We start from the raw sequence: 17,238 nt of genomic DNA on the forward strand, positions 1-17,238 counted from the left end.
CTCCCTCCCCGCATCCCTCCGCCGCAACCACCTGTCGTGGAGAACTTTATCGGCCTGCTACGGTACGCTATAAACGGGGCTGTAAATCCCAGCCGTGAAATGCGACCGACTCCTTCTCCCACCCTCAACCTGCCCCAAACGGTACTTTGAGACTTTTTAAAAAATAAAAAAATAAAAAAACACAAAGCTTAAAAATGCAAATGAAAAAAATACAAGTGTGAACGAAGTTGCAAAGCGACCGTACGAAGGGTGCGCACCGCTGTCATTAAACACCGCGTCTGTCCCCTGGCCCCATGCAGGTCGCCCATGTCCTTAGATACCTCTACGCTGAAACGGATCCGATTCTGCGGGACGTTTATTAAGCAACGATGCGGCCGCTTCCTCCCCAAGCCCATCGGTGTGCCACGTGCACCGGCAACAGTTCCAGTTTGGGGTGGTTTCCGAGTAGCTGCCTCTGGACCGGCAACCACGGCGTTGCCGACGGCACCGCGGTCGGCTAACAAAGCCTGTCGACCCCACGAGACGCACTGCTGACCCTTGGTGGCATTTCCATGATCAATGGCGCCCACCTTTGATCGGGGAAAGAGGTGCTCCGAGGTGCCGGGGTGTGCAGGAGCCCAAAACCAACACCGTCCCTGCAGCTGCCAACCTCAGGGAGAAGAGGGGGACGGAATACGGGCGTTCGCCCTCCCTTCAGAAACAACGTGACGCTCTGACTGATGTGTCGATCGATCGCCGTTTCGTACCATTGATCATCGTTGTCTTACGTTCAACTGGACCAGTTTAGGCAAGTCCCTTAAGGGATCTGAACTTGCAACCACCTAGTACGAAGTGAATTTTTAAACCACCACCCAGCCGTTCTCGGTTCTTCCCCAGCACCGCTCCGCTAAAATGTTCATAGGGTGTTGAGGGTGCGAGTGTGCAGAGACAGCCAATTGGAGGCGTGGCTTTTTCCTTTGCGGGAAACTTAGGTAGAGCCAGGAGGCCTCATCTCACCACATGTCCTCTCCACAGCGTCTGGGTGGCCTGGTCACGGTTGGACCGCTCGTCCCCCGCTGCCTTCTGCTGACATGGACAGTCACCACCCTGTGCTGACGTTGACTAGAAAAGAAAAATTTTAAATAAATAAATAAAAAATAGCCAATACAAAACACAATCATAAAACAGAAAAATGTCCTGTGATGGATTTCTGGCCTGTCCAGGATGTACCCAGCTCACAGCCTTATGATTCTGGGATAGGGGCTGGACCACCAAGACCCAGCACTGGACAATATTGAATGACTGTATGGATGGAAAACAGAAAATCCCTCCAGATCCTCTCCTGAAATGGTTTTGTTCAGAGGGTTTTTATAATTTTATCTCTAGATATTTTTATGGCGCTATTCCTGTGAAGAGCCTTCCTCAACGGTGTTAACAGCTTGGAGCCCTGGGGGACTTGAACGCTCCTTGACCGCCACGCAAGCACCACGTGTTGCGTCCACCTGGACCAGAACAGCTGTGCTGAACTCCGTTTCACGCGGGAGGACGGAAGCCAGCCGAGAAGCCGGAGGCCCTCGAGATCATATCGACTATTGGTCGCACAATTAGAGGCGCTGAGGTGTATTGATCAGTCATTATTTCAAGAGGCTCTTTCTATATTTCCATTTAATAAAAAAAAAAAAAATGTGGCCAGAGCTCAAGATGACAGGGTCTGTTAGAGTAACTACAACAAGGCTATCAAGGGCGGGAAGCAATCGCTCTCGGCTCATTCACCCTCCCCGGGGCTCCCGCACTTGGGTCCGAGCAGAGCACCGTAAAAAAAAAAAAAAAAAAATGCTCCGGTTCGAGGCCGGGGGGGGCTACGAATGGAGGAAGAACTCCACGCAGGGGGCGAACGAACCTCAGTCAACAAGTAGAAATGCTCACCCAGAGAGGTGAAAAACATCCTTCAGCGCTTCATCATCATTACAGCAGCGCAGTAATTTGGAGGGTGCTGGTTCGAATCCCACACCTGCTGCAGTACCCTTGATCAACATACTTAAACAGATACTGTAAGAATACCCCGTTATATAAAAAGGTAAATCATTGTAAACCTGTTCGTATAGCACAAAGTTAACTCTGCAAAGATGTCAGTACAGAATAAATCCCCCTAACCCAACTAACATTTTGTCCTAATACCGTCATATCGGCTCGATGCTCTTTTCTTTATGCTTTTTCCTTCTTTAACAACCTCAGAAGCAGCTCAGTAACAAGTGTTTCACTTTTTCTTGTTACGCTACAGCTGTGCAAGCCAACAAACCTGAAGACAAAGTAAATTGTTTTATTCTGTTAAAACATCACCGCGCAAATTTTCCATCCATCTTTCAAGGTCTTCCAGAAAACATTAAAAATCAAGAGACTATTCAGCGAAAAAATAAACCATTTAAAGGAATTAAATTTCACGGTTAGGGCATCATCAAATTGCACAAAAAAAATAAAATCTACATTTATATGGTGAGTGTTCAGGCGTTGGCCAGCGTTCAAATCCGCTGGTGTCGGGTTTTACCTTTTTTTTTTTTATAAACATACTGGTATTGAACTGATGTTAATCCAGTTACAATTAATTATCCATTCATAGAGCTGGGTAATTTTACTGGAGCAATTTAGGGTAAGTACCTTGCTCAAGGGTACTTACAGCTGCAGATGGGAGATGGATCCAAAGGCAATATAATTATTAGGCCTCAAGTAAATGAGAGGATATCAAGTTTGGAAAATTTAGAGGACCAAAAACTAGTGTGGACAACAGACTTAGTTTCATAATCTACAGCTCAATCTTGTCCAGATCATATCCAGACAGGTACCTTGTCACCACGGTAAAATGCCAAGGATGGGTTTATCTGTCTCCCTTTCTTTGCCGGTGTTTTTTTGTTTTCCTCTCCTCACCTGCCAGCTGACTTTCCCTCACAGTCAATTATAACTCTTATGACACCCTGAAACCCTGGATCATTCCCAGTAACTTTGTTCCACACTCTAAACTCAACTGAACCGAATCCAGGCACCCACCCTTCTTACATCTGGAAATATATCAAATATCATCTGTGACTGTGTAAATTCTCGAGACAACAGCTGCGATACCAATTTGCTATTCGGCGGCGCTACCAACCATGCGATGTCATGAAACGTATTTTGTTTTTGTAGCAGCAGGTGGCATAGCGGTCAAAACTGTCAGCATGCAATATGAAAGTCCCAGGTTCATATTGCTGCTTCTGCTATGGTACCCTTGAGTAAGGTACTTACCCTGAACTGATACAGTAAATATATTACCACTCCTACAGCTGGGTAATAAGTGTCTTAGTATAAAAACCAGAGATTTTAAGCGGCCTTTGAGAAAAGCATCAGTAGAACAAATAAATGTTATTTTATTATTGTTTGCAACTCAATTCACTAGTTATTTTTCATGCTGGTTCTGAAGAAGGTGTTCTCTGAACGGAACAAGAAACAAGCTCGTTTTTCGACACGGCCACGTCCATACCCTGGGAGCAGTCTTGCAGGAGAGCCGCAGAGCACTCACCATTTGTTGGGTCAGCAGCAAGATGGTCTGCTCCTTCTTCCTCAGCTCCTCTCGCAGCTCCCGCGCCTCCCTCATCAGCGCCTCCACCTGACAAGGAATTCCATTTCGTACATTTATTCATTCAGGTGACGCTTCCCTCCGAAGCAACACAATTATTTACCCATTTATAGAGCTGGGCAATTTCGAATAAGCACCTTGAAGGATAATAAAGCTCGAAGTGGGATTCGAACCTGCGAACTTTGGGTCCGAAGGCAGCAGCTCTAACCACTATGCTACCAGCTACCTATACGTGACATACAGAAAGAGTCCTGCTCCCAACCTCTTATCGACGAAGGAGGAGGTGGGAGGGCCTAGAAATGACAGGTGACCTCTCCTGTAACTCAAGCAAAGCCCCAACGTGGCAGGAGGCAGCGGGGGCACTCGTTCTAAAGAGGGAAACGCCCCCTGTGGAAGTGGGGGAGGAGAGGGGGGGAAAAAAAAAAAAAAAAAAAAAAAAAAATCAAGGCGAGAACATGATCCTTAAACAAAGAGCCGAACATCCGAGGGTCCCCAGCAATCCCGGTCTATGCAGTTTTAATGAGGCAGCGCCAGGCGCGGCGTACTGCCCCTGGGTTGGGAGACGAGCTGAATTCCGATGGCGCTGCCGCCCAGCGGGAGGGTACCTGCCTGCTTCGCTACAAGGCCCCATCCTGAGCTCAATCCTGTCCTCCACAGAGCCCCCACGCTGTCTCCTGGTCAGAGGTGGGTGGTGGGGGCTTCTGATTGAAAGAGGAGGAAAAAAAAAAAAAAAAAAAAAAAAAAAAGCTGGGCTACCTCCTGCTCCTGTTCAATTCTATTTCCTGTCATGTTCGCACCGAGGAATAAGTAGCTTCCTGGCGACGGGACGGGGAAGCGCACTGTCCTGTAGGACGAGTCACTTCCCAGTGTTAACACACCTTAGTGCCTGCGATGTAGGAGGAGAGGAACCAGAGGCAGCTCTTGTGCGAAAATAAATATATATCATTTTACCACTTGGCTGACGGGCAGGACGACGCACTGTTTGCACGTGGGGCCGACATGTCTGCGCTTCCGCCCCCTACTGGACCGGAGTGACGCTAACAGTCACTGATATGTTGACTCGCGCTTCGCCAGTTCTCTGCGCTGTCCGCTCAAAGTCTGGGCTTTGCGTTACAGAAATAAAAAAAGAATCCAAAAAGATGCCCAACATCTACAGAAAGTGCAGTCGCTCAGTTACGAACACAACCAACCATTGATGAGAACATCGATTACAGCAGAAGGAGGGAATCGTTATTCGATCTGCAGGGCTCTTTGAAGTCACAGCTCCGGCTGGGGTGGGGTGGGGGGGGGCAGTCTTACCTGTGACGCAGCGCTGGGGTCATCTTTCACTTCCGGACTCGGGGTTTCCGATTCGTGGTAGTCTTGGGTCGCGATCTCGTTCTCCATCTGCACAGAGAGACGGCAAGACTCGACGCCTGTTCTTAAGCGAGACCCCAGCCTTCGAACCCCGACCCCGTCTTCCTTCCGAGTCTCCTCTATCGAACACGCTCTCTCCCTCTCTCCCTCCGCCACGCTCCTCCTTTGGGCCACTTGTCCCGCTGTGCTAAAAATTTCCCCGAGAAATTACACCGCAGCCATATAAATAACAATAAAATCAAATCAATATTCCGTCCTTGTCCAAGACGCGATGTCCCAGTTAAACAAACAGACATTAATGGCCCGAGGTTTCTAGCAGTAAGCAACTCCCTTAATTATCACGCGCAAAAAAGCAATGTCGCATGTGTGCAAATAAGGCCCTGACATCTATAATAAAAGAAATTAATCAGCGGCAGACATTCTGATCCCAGACGGCCCTGGATGGGGAGGGGGAGACCGGCGGGCGGGCGGGAGCGTAGCGCTGTGGGTCGAAGCTGCTCGCGCTCAGACCCCAGACATGAACCCCGGGCCAGAAGCGAGAGGTGCAGTCGGTGAACTGTGCCATGTGGGACCCCACAGCTCTCGCAAACATGGGGGGGGGGCAGGGGTGTAGCGCTGGATAAAGTTCATCGTTAAGGAAGTTTTACTGCCCTTGTCAAGTCCTGCAGCAGGGAAAAGCCTGGAAAGGCCACCGCACTGATGGGATCCAACACGCAACAAGAAAAATACATGGCAGTGTAATTTTCTAAATTTACATTTAGCAGATACTTTCCTCCAAAGCGAAATACATCAAATTTGACTAGACTTTCTAAATGTCAGCATGTTTCACACGACGTGGCCAGGCAGGCAGCGTACACAAACCGCAACGGCTGATGCGCACTGAGCGAGTCAATAATAAAAACGGTGCCTTGCGGCAGTACGAGCAGCCGATGTTACCATGCAGCACATAGGGCGTTCGTCGTTAGAAATGAAATTTGAGGCAAAAATAATGTTAGGTCAACAGGGTGGCCTTCGTAAGTGCAGGTAGTTGTAAGTCGCATACCTCGCATTCCCAGGACTTGCTGTGCGAAGGTGGTCGCAAAATGTGACGTGATGCAAGTTCGCGGAGCAACTCTTAAGGCCATGCTTTAAAGACTGCCGAGGGAGTGCTCCAGAGGGGGTGGACAAGAGGACTGGAATGTTATTTTGAGATTACCTGCTGCGACGCCCTAAGGAGCGAGGTTGCTCCCGCAAGTCACGGCTGAGATAACGCAACGATAATTTAACGGAAGACAAATTATTAAACTTACCATAATTTTCTCTCCTCTGTGGTACAGTTAATCTTGGACACATTGGGGGGGCACGCAGAGGCACCTCCATACCAGACGAAAAGGTCAGGCCAACCATAACAAACTGAACTCCCAGTAAGTTGAAACGAGCTCCCCTATGTCCCTCAGAACTGCTGAGTCCCTTCCAGCATTCAAGGCGGCTCTCAACTCGCCTTGTCCCTAACAGCTAGAAAAATCTGTCACGATCATCTGTGCACTGCCTATGGAACTCAGCTTTACAGGCCACTGTAATGTGCACCGGCAAAATTGAGGGCATTGGAAAAAAAAAAAAAAACTGCTTCAATAGTCATGTGTCTATCTTAATCGCTTTGTTGGCAAAATGCACTTTTATGTATCATGAGCTGTAAGATGCTTTTGAGAAAAGTGCCTTTTAAAATGAATAAAGGTAAATGTAAACTGCAGGACGAGCTCGTCCAAAGGAAGCGGCGGGCAGATGTCAGCGACTCGTTTTGCGACGCGCTGATCGTGCATTATGCATGAATCCATCCCGTTTCATAAAAAACGCCCAGCGGTCATAATGAGGCTCAATAATTGATGTGCTGATAGTGTTAACATTAAACATTCACCGCTTTTCCTAGAGCACATCCCAGTTCTCGTGAAGGGTGTCGCCAAGTGCGGAACAAAGCTCTGCCGACGCCCCTCACGTGGAAACACAAGGTCGCCGAAAGGTTACATTCAAGCGGGAACAAGTCTAGGGTTAGCGTTTTCCAGTCACAAGGAAGATCAGAATTGTAGATACTGAGCGATATGAGTTCACCAGACCTCTGGGACCACTGGAAAGCGATGGTACCCAAAGTGTGGAGCCCAAGATGCTTCTCCAACTCTATGGTGTGTTAGTGGCCATCAGTGGAACACCTCCTTCCCATCTGCAGCCCATCAACTCTACAAAAGCGCTATATCCCAGTGTGCGGGTTCGAGTCCATTGACGCCTCTATGCCTGAACTCCAGCCTCCAACCCTCGCAGCTGGATTTCCCAGAAATGTTTGTTGATCTGACCAAGGTTCGCACTAAGAACCCGGTGATTATCCTCAAATCCACAACGACGCGTTGCCTTTCGTAGGGGCCCGATGCCTATTAGGGGAAGATCTCACCATTGTGATTTTCACAGAATTGGCAAATTAATCAACTCAACTGTTAAACATCTACGCTAACTCTTTCCCCCCTCTTACACACACGCGCACGCACGCAGACACAACGGCCACCCCCTCGCAGTGCAATGTGCTGATCATCTCCACCGGTTGGCTGATGTGCTTAAGATCAATAAACGGTCACCAGGGATTCCTTTGAGTGCCCAATAGTCATGAAGGCAGGAGACAAATCTGGTTTGGGGCCAAGTGGAAAGAAGGAAAAGATGGAAAACAAACGGAGCGCTCATTACCAGGAGAAGAGCGACCTCAGGTAGGACCAAAAGCAACCCAACGACATACATTAACAGTGAATGAGAAGGTGTGAGCAGATCATCTTGACTTCAGCACACAGTGCCAATGAAAAGTTTGACTCCACTATCAGGAAACAAGTTTCTTCGCTGTCCTGTCCGGCTGCTCCCACACAGGTGCTGCCCCGCTGTACCTGGGTCAACGTCGAGATTTCAGTTACTTAGCCTTAAACAAGTTTAACGTTATTAAAAATATTATCATAATATCCTCAGATTAAATGCATATATAACCCCAAAATAAAATCTTGCTGAAAACGTGAAGTTATGCATAAATACCGTTTTCGAAAATCCCAATCCACTATAAATGATACAAATACTTTGAGGGAACCGATGGCGTTTAAACACATCCCATGACCGTTACACCTTAAGTACCTGTCACAGTTGCAGATGAGGTTTAAGCAAAATTTGATTCTCCCATAATGCCTCATCAACAAATTAAGATTAAAGATGACGACAAGATCTGTCTTCTGTTCTTCCACACCTTGAAAATGTCACGAATTTCTCTATGACCCCACAGCACCGCGGGTTCTCATCATTTGTCGGAAACCAGGGGACAGCTGGTAGCGTAGTTTTTAGAGCTGCTGCCTTGGGACCCAAAGGCCGCAGGTTTGATTCCCACCTCCGACCACAGTACCCTTGAGCAAGGTACTTATTACTCCAGTAAAGTTACCCAGCTGTAGAAATGGGGAAATAATTGTAAATACCTTAACATTGTAAGTCACTCTGAGGGAAAAAAAAAGCATCAGCTAAAAGTATAAATGTAAAATGACCAACCACTCTTATTTAAAGACATTAAAGGGAATAAGAGCACCACTGTGGCCAAAAATGCTCAGGATCCATTACTGTAAGACAATTTTCTCACCTGGCTTGGTGTAAAGTTCACGAGATTAACCCTCCACTGACCCTTCTCCCAAGTACGGCACATTCACAGGCCAGTACATCACATAAAGAAGGAAGGCGGAAAACTTTAATAGCACCGACGCAGGAAGGGTGACCATCTACGCCAGTGCTGCTACAATCTCTTAAACGATGTGCTCAGAAGCTGTAATTCTAATAATAAATATTCCGCTTTTTTGTGGGATCGGGTCAAGCAGGTGTATGAGTAAACCTTCACACACAACCACAGCAGAGCACCCACTCCCTAAAGAAACACTTTGCCCAACTGGGTCCATCATCCTCCTCCATCCTTTCGAAAGATGACTAATGATCTCAAAACCACAAGTCATAAAAACGCCCCCGTTTGACCGCTCGAGGGTAAAACTCCTTGCCTACGAGGGAGGTTTTCACCTCTGCCACTCTGCGGCTGGCCGCAGGCCCAAAAAATCTCCTTTAAATGGGGGGTTGACTTAGGGTCCATCACATCAGGTTTAAGAGCACGTGGACATTGCTGAGGTGCTCAACCCCAACCCCAAGGTATGCCAACCTGACCGTTAAACATGGAAGCAGTATTTCAAATGACCAGAAAATGTAACAGTTCTTCCTAAGCAACAACAGCCCCCAACACACACACACACACACACACACACGATAATTACTTAGTTCCAGATGACAAAAGATCAATTAAGTGATTATGGATCCAGTGTGACCGGTCCCACAGTATTTTTCCACAGCTGCTGCTATATGACTGAGCATCATAACTGGTTCTCTGTGAATGACATGATTTGAAAATTGAAGGTCAGCGGAACGATGTCTGTGGTCCTTTAATTATGTGTGTAGTAATTGCCACTTGAGCTTTTAGTCACTGCCATCTCGAGGCGCTGCCACTAAAACACAACCGACGAAAGCGTCGGGATTACCTACATGCGGAAAGACCGAGTGTTGGACCATCACCTAGATTTCACCCCATGAAACCGTTCTGTGCCAAAGGGCGCGGCACTGAGGAACACCCCCTGTGCGGGCGGAGGAGTCGCATCAGAACTAGCTGTCCTCAGCAGGAAGTGTGGCGGGACAGAGCATCCAAGTAGGATCTGGAACAATACCTTCTAAACGCTCACTTTCATGCTCATTGTTCTCGCACACACACACCATTTAGCATGATCCCTTCTTCCTGGAAATCCCAGAAACTTAACGACCCAACGTCTGATGAAATTGTTATATCACAGAATTCAGTGCTCAAAACTGAAGTATGATGTAAACACGGTAAATTTAATTGAGCGGATGTGTAGAAAGCACTCCGCTTCATTAAGATCTGGAAACTGGAGGACGCAGGAGGCTTTTCTGAGAGTTGAAAGACGAAGGGCAAAAAAAAAAAAAAAAAAAAAAAAGGAGGGAATCGGTGAAGTTCCAAACGGGACGCGACCGCAGAACACGTCTCGGACAAGACGGACCAGAAGGGGAACTCTGAGGAAGGTCCCGTCTGCAGTGTCCCTGATGGCAGGTGGCTGAGCGGTGAAGGATGGGACTGTTGGACTCCAGAAAGACAGGGAGAGCACAACTAACACGTGATGGTTACGTGTCAGGTGACAGCTGGTTGCGTAGTGGTCAGAGCTACTGCCTTTGGACGTAGAGGTTGCAGGTTTGAATCTCACCTCTAGCTGTAGTACCCTTAAGCAAGGTACTTACCCTAAAATTGCTCCAGTAAAATAACTGCAAATAGATTAAGACTGTAAGTCACTTTGGAGAAAAGCCTCAGCTAAATGAAAAAATGTTAATGAAAGTGTTCCGTTTATGCCCCTCCCCCCACTCGGCACTAACGTCAGCGCCGCTGTTCGGCAAAAGCACCCAAGGTATTTATACATAATAAACCACGGTCTATTTAAAACTACAGTCGCATGTGATCTTGTCAAGAGAGCATACGGATGGGCCTGGGGATGAGACAAATGCGGTGTGTGTGTGTGTGTGAGAGAGGGAGAGATATATGGCATCTCAGACCTCCAGCAGCCTCCTCAGCGTGAGCAGCTGGGATGTGACGGAGGAGAAGTCCTGGGCCATGTCTTTAAGCATCAACTCTTCCACCGCGACGCCAAAAGCTTCGCCTCCATCGACGCGCGGCACCTCGTACCCGTCCCCTCTACAGACGGACGGACACAAAGAGAGAGAGAGAGTCAGACGCTCCGGAAGCCCGTCTCCCTCTACGCTCCCTCACACACCGCAGCAACTAACCTGTTGTCATCGTGGGTGTCGTCCTGCGCCGTCCAGCGAAGCGGCCGCCTCCTCCAGGGCGCCTGCCGCCCCCCCTTCTCCGAGCGCTCGCTGCGGGACGTCCCATCTGTGTCTGCAGAGAGTAGATGGGTCAGACTGCTGGGGACTGGGAGAAGGGGAGGGGGCACGTCAAGCACACCTCCCTCCGGTCCCGTCGCACTACATTAAACGCGCTCCGTTCACATCACACGCACATGTCACAACATCAGGATGACTCACGATACGATGGCGCTTCGTGGCCAAGAACGTCTCCTGCGACTGTCACTGTACTTTCAGCAGCGCTAATTTACTGCAACAATCCTGACATCGCAAGACGCCCTAAAATTGCATGTCAGCTAAACAAAGAGTAGTAATAACAATAATGACAACAATATATATGGTCTTCCACTGCAGTCCCATATCATTTGTATTCTTATTGGTAATTATTTCTTTATTTAGCTGACGCCTTTATCCTTTAATCGATGTCTGGATCAATCAGACTCGGGAGAAATTGTACATAAAAATAACCTTGTAGAAACTGCGACGCATGGATGGGAAGAGGACGACCTGGACGTAAACAGATGGACGTCAGGAGTTGGGCGGGGCTTCCGTCAATCGAAGTGCACCTGTACGTTTTGGCTGGCTTTAACATTAACTCGTTAGGACGAGGGGTTCGAATCCCAGGACGGGCGCCTTTGTGGCCCTGAGCAGAGGGCTCTTAGAGGAAGTGTTTAGTGGCGTTAGGGCACCATGTTCTTAGACAGGTAAGTGGCATTAGACAACTGATGTATCTCATGAGGTGGACAGGAGGTCAACAACCACAGTGCCTGAGCAACAGTGTGTGTGCATGTGTGCGTGAGTGAGAGAGAGAGATCACTGACCGCTTCGCAGTGATGCATCATCCGGGAGGTCAACATCCAGCATGAGGTCATCGTCCTCCAAGTCACATGATTCCAAGTTGTCCAGGTTGTTGAGAATATCCTGCGGGCAGCAAAGAGAATAAGAAATGTCTTTGTTTGAAAGAGCAACTCAACGCTGCGGCAGACATGACGCTTACGGTGCGATGAGGTACTTCACCTTTTTCGTTACTACTTATTCATTTATCTGATGCTTTCCTCTAAAGTGACGTACCGTGTTAGGTTCGTACGCTGCTTACAACTATTCACATTTTTTAAAAGACCAGGTAGCGTAGTGGTTAGAGCTTTGCTTTGAACTCGAAGGTCAGGGGTTCAAACCCCGCCTCTCGCTGTGCTACTCTTCAAGGTACGCCGAAATTACCCAGACGTATAAACGGATTGTAAATCGTTGCAAGTCGTTCCGGAGAAAAGCTTCAGCTAAGTGAACAAATGCAAGGTTTACTATACTACGGTAACCACTACTTCAACCTGCTGTCCCATTTAAAATCAGCACTGGAAACTGTCAATGTCGTGCCTTATAAAGGTAAAGTTATCCCTGTTTTCAGGATGAAGACAGAAAAATAAATGTAATTATTTGTCCTCTCCAGCACAGGCCCAAAGTGTTCAATAATGAGAACGGAAAAACCTCGTTGATTACGAGCAACACGGGGTCCTTTTAGAAGTAAAACAAATGACCGCTTCTCCCGCGCAAAGCAAAAGCTGGCAAACAAAGCCTAGTCGCCGATCAATAAGGTCAACAACCTCAATAATAAAAGTGCTCCGTAACAGCAGAAAACGGGCTTCTCGAGAGCACGTTGGATGAAAGCGCTGCAGTCCTGTATGGTAACGGGCCCGGGGTGTACAGGTTCAATGAGCATCTTTTGAAGAGAACCAGCTCTCAATGGTAACCATCGGTCCTTCCATTAGCCACACTCTTGTTTCTATTTATATTTGGTAGAAAACTTCATATGCGCTCACCAAAGAGTCCAGGAAAAGATAACTCCAACTGGTGCTGGATTTTCCAAAGAAACTAAAAATCTAACTTGGCCCGCACCCAGCGTCGCGACCGATTTCGATAACTGCAAGCGAATTCAACCATGGGTGCATTTCGGCTACAGATGCTCCTCGACTTATGATTTTTTAACTTTACGATGGTGAGCTGGAGATAGACACTCAGTAGAAACCATAATTCGAATTTTGATTTTTTCCCAGACAACCGATATGCGGTGCGATACTCTCTCGCAATGTTGGGTAGCGACAGCGATCCACATCTACCAGTCTACCACGTGGTCACTATACAGATACCCCCCATGTCTATGTTGTTTTGTACATCCATAATGTCACGGAAACACCCATCTGTGACTCCTGCTACCGATGGGAAGAAGAAGAGGAGGGCAATTACTCTTGAGGAGAAACTCAAGTTAATTGCCCAGCATGAAGGTGACAAGCCCGTAATGGCCATCGCTCGTATGATGTTTGGTAGGTTCACTGTATTAAATGCATTTTGGACTTACGATGGGTTTCACAGAATGTAACCCCATCGTAAGTTGGGGACCACCTGTACCGGCCTTCCTCAGCACCGTGCGGAATCGGTATGCCAAGAAACACGAAACACAAATAGACAGATATAGGTGAATACAAGCACATGGGCAAAAGGTTGTAGTATTTTTTTTTTCCTTGGTGTGGTATCAAGAAGTTCCAGAAAGGCGACCAAATATTCCAAAATTCTGTGGAATTGCGATGCAACTCGAACGTAAACTCCTCCGGTGGAACCGAGACACTCGAGTCCATCACGTTTTTATGCGGAGCTTCTGATATCGACTGTTGCAACAAAATATATTTACTTATTTTTTACCAAGTAAGTCGGAATTACGCAGTAAATTCTTCCGAAGTTCTTAGATACGTCATCGATTATGATGACCTAAAGTTTACTGATTACAAAAATACCACTAGTTCTTCCAGAGTGTCACTTTTAGTTTGGTACTTTAAAGCTTCTAGAAGGCACCAGAACATTCTAGAAAGCATCAAACATTCTAGAAAGCATCAGACGCTAAAAGGTACTGCAGTATTACGTGTCAAAATTCACCAAAATTTGCTAATTTCAAGAATGTGAATGTTTTTCTAAAAACTGACATATAGTACAAACTAAAGCCAAATGTATAATTAATCTAACAAAACTGAACATTGTACGATCAATATGTATTTCAAACAATTTTTTTCTGGCAACCAAGGAACGTCAGCGGACCAACGAGCGGTCAGGTAGCGCAGTGGGTGTTATTTAAATTTAATTAAATTATTTAGAAGAGGAGTTGCAGGGTGAGGCTCTCCGGACCCAGAGTTACCGCTGGCCCTCAATTCGTAACATGGTCTGTCCATGTCCAGGATGGCCTCCACTTCTGTCCAGTTAGCCTCTGCCCCCGTCGCCATCTCCGTCCAGGAGGGACTTAGTCACAGAACGCTGCTCCCGGGGAAATGACATTCTGCAGGGACGGCCCACTTCACACCGCAGCACAAGAGCACCAGATTATCCCCTGGCATGAAAAAAAAAAAAAAAGTGTCCAGGATGCCCCGATGGCATTTTGTGTCACGGCTGCCTGTCCGGCGCTTAAGGGCCTTGACCCAGCGCCCTGGCGAAAGGAATTCGTGCAAGCATCCGTTTGCTCGGTACCCCCCCCCAGCACAAGGCAGGATCTGAAGCGATCGAACGTACGTGACTGTATGTGGCGTGTGAGCCGGACCTGGAAGCTGCCCATAATGGAACTTCATTTACAGCCTTTTTCCATCCTCTTCCAGAACGAATCGTCACACGCTGAAAGGTGGCGCTTCCCCGCCCACTGGCAACTTCACCTCACTTTAGTCATAAATGAATAGCATTTCATTTATTATTTTATACCATACACATATTGTTGGTGCAGTGATTGACAGCAAAAAGTTAGAGTACTGCTATTTATTATAGAAGCCTCTATGTGGGTGTATATATATGTGTGCGCGCGCGTGCGCGCGCACACACACACACACACACACACACACACACACACCTGAGGGTTTTACAGAACATATCAATTATGTAGTTTTTAGTGATTGTGACAGTGCTAAAAGTGACTTTGGCACTAGAACATAAAAAAAAAAAATTCTGGTTCCAGTTGCGTTTGTAAGGTGAGGATATTGCTGCTATTACGACTTACAAATGTAAATTAAATTTACATTTATGTTTATTAACTTAGGAAACACTTTCCTCCATAGCAATGGAAATCTAAAAGGAAAAAAAAAAACTGCATTTCACACAAAAAGCTCTAGGCACGGTAACAAAATTAAATTGTACGGTACCATCACTTTTCCCCAGCACACATCACACCAGTAGCCATCTACAGAATTGAGTCTGATGAGAAATATGAAGTCAATAATAACAGATGGCGTGATGTTAATATACATCTATACATTGCACATTATGTAAACAAGCTAGTTTTGATTGCACCTCCAAGAACCCAAATTCAAATCCCTGCATAAATCACTGTAAATAGCAGGGTACACAAACCAAAGTCACTTTGGACACAGGTATCAGCTAAAAAAAATGGTTAAAGATAATGAAAATAATAATAAAAATAAAGCTACAAAGCACACCGATCGCGACATTTTCAGTTCCGGAATTTTCCACCACGGAAACCAGGACCTCGGCGGCCTGTTGACCCAGGAGAAAGCGGACGAGTCCCTCATTCACAGATCGCTCATTAACTTGACGAGCCGCAAAAAATAACCCTGCACAGCACGAAATCGATAGCAACACTTCCACAAAAAAAAAAAAAAAAAAAAAAACCTTGGGGGGTAGGGGGTGCGATGACGTCAAGGCGGTCAAGGAGTCGCGTATCGATTTCCTCCTGCTTCCACTGGCTGCCCTCGCCCGCCTTCTTTTCACTGCCTTTGAGAGCAAACGCGGTACTTTGGTGCTCCTTTCCAACTTCAAGGCCATTTTTCATCTTTCTCCCCCCCACAGAGGCGCGCACAAAAAGCTCGCTCGCTGGCGTATGAAAAACGCGGCAGATGTGAGCCGCGATCTTTGTCCGCCGCCTGGCCTTTCCGGAACAATGCCCTCGGACCCTTTCGCACGATGCCATTTTGAAAGAGGGTAGGAAGGGAAAGGGTCGGCCCGGACCGGCACGGCTCCGTCCTATAAACCCCCGACGACCGTGCTCGCGCAGTACCGCGGTGCATTCACCACACGGCCTTTTAACAGAACGTCTGTTGGGTGGGTACATTTTCATTATTTATTGACTTTGTTCAGCCCCACTTGCTCCGTCTTTACCGTCTGGCTCGTCCTTTGCCGAAGGTACAGTAAGAGGGACCCCCCCCCCCCCCGGGGCACAAAGCCCTCCTCAGCTCTGGAACCAAAGACCAGCCTCTTTAGGAGTTCAAACCTAAAACCACCTTGGAAACTTGGGTTGTTTTGTTGGGAGGTGCCCAGAAGAAACTGAAATTCTGCTCTGTGGTGGGACAGCTGGTAGCGTAATGGTTAGAGCTACTGCCTTTGGACCCAAAGGCTGCAGGTTCAAGCTTCACCTCTGGCTGTAGTACCCTTGAGCAAGGTACTAACCGTAAGTTGCTCCAGTAAAAATTACCTAGCTGTGTATATGGGTAAATAATTGTAACCTCAACACTAAGTCGCTTTGGAGAAAAGCATCAGCTAAATGAATAAATAATGTTCATGAGGGATTCATTTATTCATGCGTTCATTGATCTGACATCAAAAGCAACTTATAACGTTGGGTTTCAGCAATAAGCTACTTACAATTATTTACCCTTTGATAAAAGTCAGTACTTTTCACTCTGTCGGTTCAGGGTCAGAAGCTTGATCGAGGGCCCAAGAGCAGGAGGTGGGGGTTCGAACCCGGGTCTTCCAGTTGCGAGGCGGTGGCTCCGGTCCGGGCTGAACAAGAAAGCCCAAGCGGCTGGGTGAGGACAGCCGCTCGTACCCCAGACAGAAGGCTCCGGCCAGGGCAGCACCATGACTAGAACCTCATGCCGTGCTGTGATCCGATCATCTACCCACAGCCAGGAGTCCAAATGGGAAAGAGCACAGAAATGGGGATCCTGCAGGATCCCCTCTATTGTTCCACAGGTGTTGGATGGTGAACCCCCCCCCAAACCCCCAAAGGTCGAGTCTAAGTGCCTTTAAGTGGCCAGGACCCACCGATGCTGCCGACTCACCACGCAGCAAAGGTCTGTAGCCCTTCCTGCACTCAGGAGCAGATCCCTCCCACTAAGTCGTCCCGGATTAGAGCCGCTCAAACGGCCCGGGTGCGAACCTTTACTGCTCAGCACTCGGGAGCACGGAAGAGCGAGCTTTGGGGTAATGAAATTTTCAGGCGGCGTCTGTAAAGCAGGGAAAGGTCAGGCCCATCAGCGGCGCGGCGCGATTAAAAAGGGCTCCTGTGTTCTCCGAGAGAGTTAATTCTGCGTGTGTCAGAGCCGTGACTGATGGCCACGATCCGACCACCCAGGGTGGGCTGTTACAGGGAGCGG

At 47.6% G+C, this 17,238-nt stretch overlaps 1 protein-coding gene across 1 annotated transcript in view; it reads right to left on the reverse strand.

Moving 5' to 3' along the window:
* LOC108939701 (serine-rich coiled-coil domain-containing protein 2-like) overlaps positions 1 to 17,238 on the reverse strand; it is a 48,916-nt gene that overhangs the window by 8,487 nt on the left and 23,191 nt on the right. Inside the window, exons 4-9 of the mRNA XM_018761256.2 lie at positions 11,707 to 11,806; positions 10,808 to 10,919; positions 10,577 to 10,715; positions 4,886 to 4,972; positions 3,530 to 3,616; positions 997 to 1,101 (exon numbers count right to left, since the gene is read on the reverse strand). Of these exons, the coding sequence (XP_018616772.2) occupies positions 997 to 1,101; positions 3,530 to 3,616; positions 4,886 to 4,972; positions 10,577 to 10,715; positions 10,808 to 10,919; positions 11,707 to 11,806 (630 nt within the window). The remainder of the gene's footprint in view (positions 1 to 996; positions 1,102 to 3,529; positions 3,617 to 4,885; positions 4,973 to 10,576; positions 10,716 to 10,807; positions 10,920 to 11,706; positions 11,807 to 17,238) is intronic.

The sequence above is a fragment of the Scleropages formosus genome, chromosome 24 (assembly GCF_900964775.1).
Source record: "Scleropages formosus chromosome 24, fSclFor1.1, whole genome shotgun sequence".
Classification (NCBI taxonomy): Eukaryota; Metazoa; Chordata; class Actinopteri; order Osteoglossiformes; family Osteoglossidae; genus Scleropages; species Scleropages formosus.